The sequence below is a fragment of the Lolium rigidum genome, chromosome 5, assembly GCF_022539505.1.
Source record: "Lolium rigidum isolate FL_2022 chromosome 5, APGP_CSIRO_Lrig_0.1, whole genome shotgun sequence".
Lineage (NCBI taxonomy): Eukaryota > Viridiplantae > Streptophyta > Magnoliopsida > Poales > Poaceae > Lolium > Lolium rigidum.
The window spans coordinates 62319224-62329180 of record NC_061512.1 but is presented as its reverse complement, the minus strand read 5'-3'; the positions used below and the strand labels follow the sequence as shown (position 1 = coordinate 62329180).

The 9957-nt window shown below is 43.3% G+C and overlaps 1 protein-coding gene and 1 pseudogene across 1 annotated transcript in view; one reads left to right on the top strand and one right to left on the bottom strand.

The window, feature by feature from the left end:
* Positions 1-3161: 3161 nt before the first annotated feature.
* LOC124653825 lies at positions 3162-6701 on the bottom strand (annotated as a pseudogene).
* LOC124656020 (cytochrome c oxidase subunit 3) overlaps positions 6426-9957 on the top strand; it is a 27318-nt gene continuing 23786 nt past the window's right edge. Inside the window, 3 exon segments of the mRNA XM_047194833.1 lie at positions 6426-6447; positions 6629-7142; positions 7144-7305. Of these exon segments, the coding sequence (XP_047050789.1) occupies positions 6426-6447; positions 6629-7142; positions 7144-7305 (698 nt within the window).

Here is a 9957-nt window from a genome sequence, read left to right as displayed (position 1 = left end):
AAGGTGTCGAGAGAGAAACTTGTCCCCCTTCGATGCAGTTTTTGTTGAAAAGCGCGAAATTTCCCCAGAATTTACTATGCAGTGCACATCCCTTTCTAAAATCTACCCCTCGATCGTCTCTAAACCTGGGATATTACAGCCATGAACATTTATTATGAACATTAGGAGTGACATTTGTTAACATTTCCACAACACATGAAGATTTTTTTTCTGTCTATCAAAGTGATTAATAAAGTTAATAAAACTAATGATGATGAAATAGCTTATCACTTTCAACTTGATACGCTGGAGATTAGCGACTATTAGGCAAATCGATCAATAAATGAGTATATCGGCTAATCAGTGACCCACCGAGTAGCGATTATACTAAAATAAATAGAATTCTTCTAGGAGAATAAATACAATTAGTTAGATTGGTATCAATTTGTCCATCTCATTCATACCACACAGTTATCACAGGAGAAAGATCAATGGATAATTACTACTGCTGCTCCTGGCTACAAGGTTTCTTCTGCGTACAAAACTTTGATGTAGCAAGATCTTGTAATACTTGCTATCTCATGGCTTTGGAAAAGATGCTGCCAAGATAAACGCTGGGTATTCTTCTATCTGCTCCTCCATAATAGATTGAATACCAGAGCTCTGTTGCAAAGGAAAAACTTCAGAGCCTTAAAATACAAATATAGCAGCCTTTCTTCATGGAGCTTATCATGCTTATCTCCTGGTCTATCTAGACGACAAGAAATGACTTTATCTTCAAAGGGATCAATCCAAACTTATATCGATGCAAGTGAAATTCAAGGATGAAATGGCTCTTCTGGTTCACAAGGCCAAGGCTTATATGGGACTTAAGGCCTAGGTTGATAGATTTGTATAATTTCCTAGCTTAGTTTTGCTACTCTTTGGTGCTATCCTCCAGCACTAAATCTGTTCAGGCTTCAAAAAGAACGAAAAAAAATGTATTGCGTGCCAAATGTGGCCCATGTGGAATCCCCTCGTGCCTTTACTGTCCTGGGGTGGAAAATGGTGTTATTACTTTTTGAAAAAGAAACAAATACGCTTGTCCATGTTCAATGTAAACAAATATGCATGTAAATTTTCTTCAAAAATAAACAAGTTTGGAGGCATATGTTAAAATATAAATATGGTGCTCTTAAATTTGCTTTCCAAAGACCTAGTTTTTGTTTATTTTGCTAAGGGCACACCATATGTCATTTATATTCATGACACTTTGTAGACACACAAACATTTGTTTTCTCAAACAACTTCCGACTTTATAAATTATTTTATTAAAAAATAATAATTAGTGCTTTTACTGTCCCCATCCGAGAGCAAAAACACCCGAGAAACAAAGAGCCCCCCCCCATTCTGTTGTGTGCTACAGTCGCCAATCCCTTGCAAAACCTACCACCCAAACTGCAGTTTGAATTGTACTGTTGTTATTTCTTGCAGAAGTTCGAATCATAATTTTACTGGATTAGGGATATAACACTCGTACAGTAATGAAAAGTTCATGATAGCTAGCCAATGTTTTGCTCTTTTTGCAGCCTTTTTTTCCAAATAGCTGCCTATGATCCCCAAATAGAACCATTGGTTAGTGCCATATTCTTTGCAGGCTTTCTGATTAAATTACAATCACAAACATAATATGTATTTATGTGTAAGTAACAAATTCCATTGAATTGAGTAAGTGAAAAAAGAACTTATCACTGAAGTGTAATCAGCACAACCCTGTCACATGACAACATAATGACATGTCCAAATACAAATCAAAACAAATGTACATCAAAAACAGGACTTGGATTTGGACAGTCAAATGGTTTCCATCAAGCAATTCAAAGTCTCAACGGTCAACCAATCAGTCCATTCCCCACAGACATACGAACAAATTTAAATGTTCCAAATGGGACCATCCAGCATTTAGATGCCATGGTCAAGCAGTTCTATCATGAGAAGTTCCAACGACCAAATGTACCACCCATTGATGGCTGACTGAGACCACACGGCCAGACCCATTACTGAGCTGAATACCACATAACAGAACAACTGAAATGAGCAGATATAAAACGTCGCTAAGAACATTCCCCATTGAGTATTCAGCTAATCAAGATGTCGCTGTAGCAATTTTCAGCACCTAAAAATGAACACCTATCGTGGACCCTGCAAATGAAATGAGACTGGCTGAATGAGAGATTTTTTTAGTATGCAGCATTTTCGTAATAATGGCAGAAATAAACAGCAAACAGGGAAAGATGAATTTGTTTTACTATGAGCACATGATAAGGTTGTCATAAAATCAACTACTCCCTCAGTCTCATGAAACTTGTCTGAGATTTGTCAAAATTTAGATGTATCTAGATGCTATTTAGTGTCTAGATACATCCAGGCTCAGACAAATCTTAGACAACTTTCATAGGTCGGAGGGAGTAGTACTGATAAGAACTGCATTTAACCTAAAAGTAGCAGAACATAACCTCAAGTGGCCGCAAAACGGAAGTTTCACACTGAACAAATGGGGATACAAAATAGTGGTGATACAACTTGTTGAAGCAACATGAGATAATAGGGGGCAGAGATACTTTCTCGAAAAAAGATACATGTTCTGTGCAAGTAGCAGCAGGCTAATCAACTAAGATTTTCACTGAGATGCGTGCATTGAAAAAGATCCTCACAAATAAAGCTTCACTCAGAAGACAAGAGAGGGGAAATAAATTGGTTGTGGACGTATGATCTCCAATGAACAATTTGGCTGTATTCACTTAATGTGCATCACTTACGTAGAGCACAAGTAATTGACAAAGATTCGATCTACATTCACTCAATCTACATATATAAATTGTGCTGGTTCATCAGTCTGCATGGTCCATGCAAAATTGTCAAAGAAAAGACACAAACAATGTAAGAACCACAATATGCATGTGGTTTCATGCTAATCCTATATTCATGTTCCAGTCAAAACAGTAATATATCTGAATTGTAAGAACCAAAAAAACGTGGGACCGATTCACTCTACATGTTTGACTAAACGCAGAAAGCCTTCCACTTGTAGCATTCCATCTAGCCCAAGTAACTGGATAATCTGGAATGCACCATGGCATACCCAAAATCTCTAAGAAATGCAAAAATGACTTGTGGCATAAAAGAATGAATATTACCTCAACTATGTGTTACACTCAATTGTCAGCATCAGCCTCCACATCTGCCAGTTTATGCTCCTCGTCCTTAATGATCTCTTCTTCATCCCATCTACTAACTTCAAGAGTGAGTTCATCTGAAAGACAGCTAGCAGCATTCTTGACAGCATCCTCCAAGGCCTCCACCTCACCAACCTTTGCACCATAACAGACAATCTCGACCTGGAGATGCTTGAGCGAAGTAAGGCTCTGGATGCCAAAATCAAGATCACCAGGCGAAGAAGACACATCATGTGCATTAAATGGAACCCGGAACATCTCAAGCTCAGGCATGGCTCCTGTTTCAACTATCAGCCCTGTTCCACTCTCCCAGCAGGTGAAGTAGAATTCCTTCAGGTGTTGGAATCCATTGCTACTGACAATGAGCCTTTGTTTAGGTCTTGCTGTCTTTGAAGTTAACCAGAGATATAATAGCGAGGGCATGCCCCCAAGGATTCGGAATGTTTCCTCGTCCACTGGATTGACATAGATACTTAGGTAAGAGAGGTGGTCAATGAGGCTATCCACTCCGGGATTCTGGGGAAATAGTAGTTTATGGACATCTTAAAACTCTGGAGAAGACGAGGAGGAGGAGACCAAGAGTCAAGTAGGAAATCAAGGGAACATGAATGGTAGCTTTGAAATTGTATGGATCGAAGGTTCAGCATGCCTAGCTTGCCGAGGGACATGATCAAGTTATATGTATAAGCTTTCATGCCACCGTTTGTATTACTTATGTGCCAGTTCAGGTTCAGCCCAAGTACTCTTAGTTTAGTCAGACTGCTCAACTCCTGCACAGAAGACAGAGAGGTGTTCTGGTTAATCTCAACCTCTGATAGTTCCTGAAGAGCTTGCATATTCCCAATCCCTTCAGGTAACTCTGGACTGTTAACCAATAGACATACCAGTTGCTTTAGTTGAACAATGCTCGCTGGCAGCTTTTTTATCCATGTACATCCTAAGTCTAAGGTCTGCAAATTCTGCAATTGTCCTAGTTGTTCAGGAAGTGCAGCAATTCTTCTTACATCAAGTCGCAGGTACTTCAGCCTAGGAAGTCTTATTATGTGTTCAAGATAATTGTGTTCCATCACTTCTCTATTTTCCAGATCTAGAACTCTTACGGATTGTAAGTTTGAAAGAGAAGGCATATCTTCAGCACATCCAAAGATAGTGAGGGATCGAACATGAGAGACAATCATGTTCGATGATACCATAGTATGCTTTCGGGCATGATAATAGTCAAGGGATAGTCGACGGACCTTATTATGCAGCAGTGAGTTAGGAATTTTGTCACCAGATAAGGTTACAAAATTTTCTTCAAGTGACTTGGATATAAGGAGGTCAAGAATCATATCATGGACGCGGCAAGCATCAGCTCTTCCATCACACTGGATTTCAACCGGTTCAATCAAACTTCTGTTGATCAGATCATTGAAATAGCCTTCGCCTACTTCCCGTGGATCCTGTCCAGCTTCTGTGGTGATGAAACCTTCAGCGATCCATCTCCTTACTAAACGGTCCCTCTTGATCTCATAGTCTTCAGGAAATATACTTAGATACAGCAGACATGTCTTCAGATGGTAGGGGAGATCATTGTAACTAAGCAGCAATATCTTTTTCATCTCTTCCATCTCTGGATCCTTTTCAAGTGCTGAGCCAATAGAATTCCGTATCCTCAGCCATTCTTCTTTTGTACTAGCTTTATTTGCCAATATACTAGCTACCGTGATGATTGCCAATGGCAAGCCACCACATTTTTTTAATATTTCATCTGAAACTTCCCTCAGATGAAGAGGGCATCCACCTTCAGAGCCAAAAGCTCGTTTGAAAAATAAGCCCTTTGAGTGAATTGCACCAAGAGGCTTTATTTCATACACATGATCATGGTCCTGAGAGGCACAATACTTGGCTACTGTGGCGATACGCGTTGTTGTCAATATTCTACTGGAACAACTATTTTCAGGAAAAGCACATTTTATTGCTCTCCATGCTGACATGCTCCATATATCATCGATTACAATGAAGTACCTATCACAAATTTAAAATAGTTAAAACATGTAATTCTAAAGCTGCAACTAATGAATAGCAGTAGTAAATATGATGTCACATATAATCCTACAGATAAAATTTATTGATAACACCACATTGTATTAGTTCAAAACATTGTCATGAATCATGAGTAAATAAGGTAGCATACCTTTTATCCTTGAGGAACTGTCTTATTGTGTTGATGAGTTGCTGCTCATCGCACACTTCATTGCTGACATGCTCTTGGCAGCAGATCTGAAAGAGTATATTTCTCAAAATCTTCTTCAGGTTGGGGGTTTGGGACACCGACACAAAAGCTTGACATTCAAATTTCCCCTTGAGCTTCTGGTACACTTGATTAGCGAGACTGGTTTTTCCAAGGCCTCCAAATCCAACAACTGACACTACCTGTAGCTGCTGCACCAATGCACCTTCCCCTTCTGTTAGCAACTTGATGAGTGTATCCCTTGGGCCTTCGATGCCAACAAGCCTCTTCATCTCCGTGAACAGTGCTGGTAAGCGAGAGTCTATGCTTGTCCTCCTCAGCCTGGAGACACCATCATCAACCCTGTACCTAGCACGCCGACTGCTAGCCTCCATAGCATTGCGTTTGAGAACTTTAATTTCCTTGGCAACCCTATGGCGTGTCTTGGAATTTGTCAGCAAGTCCATGCACCTGCCAGCGAGACCCTTGAAGCCACGGGGTTTGTAGCTGGAGTTAACACCGAGGGAGAGCATGAAATTGTCGATGCCATCCTCCATGTCATAGGACAGCTCCCGCACCTCCTTAATAGAGCACTTGCATAGCTCATCGGGGTCCTCAACCTCAGACATCACCTTGAGGAAAGCATGCATGCTCTCAAGCTCAGCATTAAGAAACATGAGATCACGTTTCACACTACTGAGAAGCTTGAATTCGTCAGAGAGCAAATCACCCAGCTTCCTTAGCAGGGAGAGCATGGCTCCATGTGCTGCACAGACAAGGGCCTCCATCCCTCTATGTGTGTGTGTTGGTTTGGGTCACAGTTTGAAGCTCCAAAGCCTTATATAGATGCATAAGTAGTCGAAGCATCCATGAATAAATAAATGAAGTTGGCCACTCAAAGTCAGAAAGGCGCAGCAAGCGAACAGGTGAGGCACCAGCAGCATCTTACCATATAAGAGTGCACAAATCGAACAAACACCATTTCATAATTAAACTGTCAAGAAGAAAAGAAAGGGTGAATGCTTGCACCACGAACGCAAGGTTGGTCAGTTAGTCAAGAAAAGGATTCATAAGCCACCTAATGAGACGATACACAATGTAGACAAATATCAACATCTCATTAACATAGGAGTATGTAAAGTCAGAATATAGAAATCACCATACATCGACCTCAACTTGCAATGGGAATGGGAGAAAGGACATGGAAAATAGAACCAAATAGCTTTGGCAACCACCGTAGGAGGTGTGATGTACATGCACTCATTTCAAGGGGGTGCAACACTTCTCAGTTTGGGCCTAATATTTCTCCTTTATACCATGTTCGTATGGTGGCGGGATGTTCTACGTGAATCCACGTTGGAAGGGCATCATACAAAAGCTGTACAATTAGGACCTCGATATGGTTCTATTCTCTTCATAGTCTCGGAGGTTATGTTCCTTTTTGCTTTTTTTTGGGCTTCTTCTCATTCTTCTTTGGCACCTACGGTAGAGATCGGAGGTATTTGGCCCCCAAAAGGGATTGGGGTTTTAGATCCTTGGGAAATCCCTCTTCTTAATACCCCTATTCTCCCTTCATCCGGAGCTGCCGTAACTTGGGCTCATCATGCTATACTCGCGGGGAAGGAAAAACGAGCAGTTTACGCTTTAGTAGCAACCGTTTCACTGGCTCTAGTATCCACTGGCTTTCAAAGAATGGAATATTACCAACCACCCTCCACTATTTGGGATAGTATTTACTACCTTTTTCTTAGCAACTGGCTTTCATGGTTTTCATGTGATTATAGATACTCTTTTCTTGATCGTATGTGGTATTCACCAATATATTGGTCATCTGACCAAGAAGCATCACGTTGGCTTTGAAGCAGCTGTTCCTTCCCAGAACTGCACCGACTACAAGATGTATGAACCTATCGATCCACCCACCCATGTGGAATCATCTGTCGCTACGCCATTAGTACGATGGATGCGCCAGAAACGGAGATGCAGAAATGGATGCAGAAGCTATTGGGGGAAACAGATGGCCCGAAAGTACTAACAGCTTAAGGGCGCTGAAGCGCAGCCGTGGAACCATTGATCTAAAACTTAAGTACCCGAAAGAACTATCAAAATAGGAGCGGTTTATTAAACGGTTGAACCGCCCAATTGACTTGACTGCTCTATTAAGAAAGTGAACCTATAATTCAGATAACATCCTCCATCGTATCATTATTAAGACTTGTTGAAGTAAGCGTACAATCAGGTAGTTTCCCTACCTGTTAATCGGAGTGTTCGCTTCATTCAATGGCATGCGTGAGTGATGTCTCCATCACATCACAATACCTCAGCTTATCTCAATACTTGTCATCTCTGCTGCTATACTTCCTAAAGCTTATAAAAGAGAAGATATCCCCAACATTATAGATCCAGCTTGCAGGCATAAGGGAAGAAGGGCTAGAGTCTTTTAAGCGCTCTCATTGACCTCTTATCTAAATACAGAAAACTGTTATTAATTTGCATGAAGGAATCTATGATTAAGCTTCCAATGCACGATTAGTCAGTTAAGATGCTTCTACTCCCTCCGTTTTTGTATATAAGGCGAACATGCATTTTGAAGTAGAACTTTGACTACTAAAATATGAGTTATAACTTATATGTCACCAAAAGTATACCATTGGATTAATATTTGAAATATACAACAACAACAACAACAACCAAGCCTTTCAGTCCCAAACAAGTTGGGGTAGGCTAGAGTTGAAACCCATAAGATCTCGAAGCCAAGTCATGGTTCTAGAACGTGGATAACTAACTTCCACGCACCCTGTCCATGGCCAAATCTTTGTCGATATTCCAAACCTTCAGGTCTCTCTTAACGGACTCCTCCCATGTCAAATTTGGTCTACCACGACCCCTCTTAACATTCTCAGCACGCTTTATCCGTCCGCTATGCACTGACGCTTCCGGAGGCCTCCGTTGGATATGTCCAAACCATCTGAGATGATATGTTTCCAACAATATGTGTTTGGTGTCATATAACTTATATTTGTTTGGTCAAAGTTTTGCTCGAATCTGTAGATGCCTTCTATATAAATACGGAGGGAGTATTGACTTTGTTGAAACAATCATTCAGACATGATGGTAGCTACCTTCTTAATTGATGGCAGGTAATTGGAATCTCATTCCATGTTAACCACCATGCAAATATATAAAACTGGAAAAGGGGCAGTGTTAGGAAGTTTTCTTGAGCAGACAAGAGGCACTAGAAATTTCTTGTTTGCAAAGCCAAGATTAGTGGGTAGGTGCTCAGGTCCTCTGAGGAGCATGACAGCACACTTCAGAATCGTTAATATTGTACTCTGGTATCTTTGAGTGCGTGCAACTTTCTCAAAGATTGCGGGCTAAGACCGGTCAAGTTGTGATCAAGATGAGAAAGACAATACTAGACCACATTTCACTATCCAATCTAGGCGTCACCTGAGGAAATCGCTCCAATCACCAGGGTTGGAAAAGGAATAAAGGCATATTGCGAAGAAATAAGTCGCTGGTGAAATGGCAAGGCAAATTAAGAAGGGAGACAGTGATTCGGTGAGTGAGCAGGTAAGCTTTTGCGCGCAAAGAAATTTCTGCTCAGATAAAGGTCCATCCAATGTAGGGAGTCGATTTGTCGATAAAAGGGGACTTTTCACTAACATGAAAGAAGTGAAGTTCGCAAGTGCACATCGAGGTAATGCAGATCCACTCAGGTCAGGAAAAATCATCCAAAGAGTTCGCTCACCGGTGAATATATGACGAGGCAAGTGAAGCTAAAGGGGACACAGTGTGGAAGCCCGAGATTTCCCGGCGAGTCTAGTGGAAGTCGCTTTCCTTCTGTGCCAAGAGGAGTGTGGGGGAGGGTACAGGGGTATGATTTCATTCGGCGGAGGTGGAGCGGGGGCACGATACGACGACACCCAGAGAGCGTAGGTCGACGGCGCCATCGTCGGTAGTCGGGTGGGCGGAGAGGGTTTGCCGGAACGGGAAGGGACGGACGCGGCAGAAACAAACGCCGCCGAAAAACTCTTCGTCCCGTCCCGTCCCCCGCGGGCGGCGTCGGGGCGACGCCCTCAATCCTCCCCGCCCAGGCCGAACTCTCCTCCTCTCCCCTCCGCCGCCGTCGGCGCAGGCCGCCGGGAAAAGCCCGCGCGGTGCCGGCGGCGGCGGCCGTCCCTTACCCGCGCGCTTGGCTGGGAGGCGCGGGGCTCTCTTCGGCCAACGGCGGTGCGTCCTGGTGGGCAAGGTGTCGGCGGCGGCGGCGCACCGCGGGTGGCGCTGCTCCGGGTGGTCTGGTGGCGGCGGCGCGGCCTCTTGGCGGCGGGGCGGCAGGGAGGTTAGCGGCGGCGCGGGCGGCGCGGCCCTGACCCGGATCCGGGCCTGTCTGGGCCCCATCTGGGCTTGGGCGGGCCAGATCTGGCATCCCGAGATCTGCTCCCGGCGGCTGGTGGAGCTCCCCTGCTGAGGGTGGCTTGGACGGCGGCGCGTGGACTGCAGCGCGGCCACGGGAGCTTCACGAGCCCGGCGGGCTCGGCCGGGCCAGAG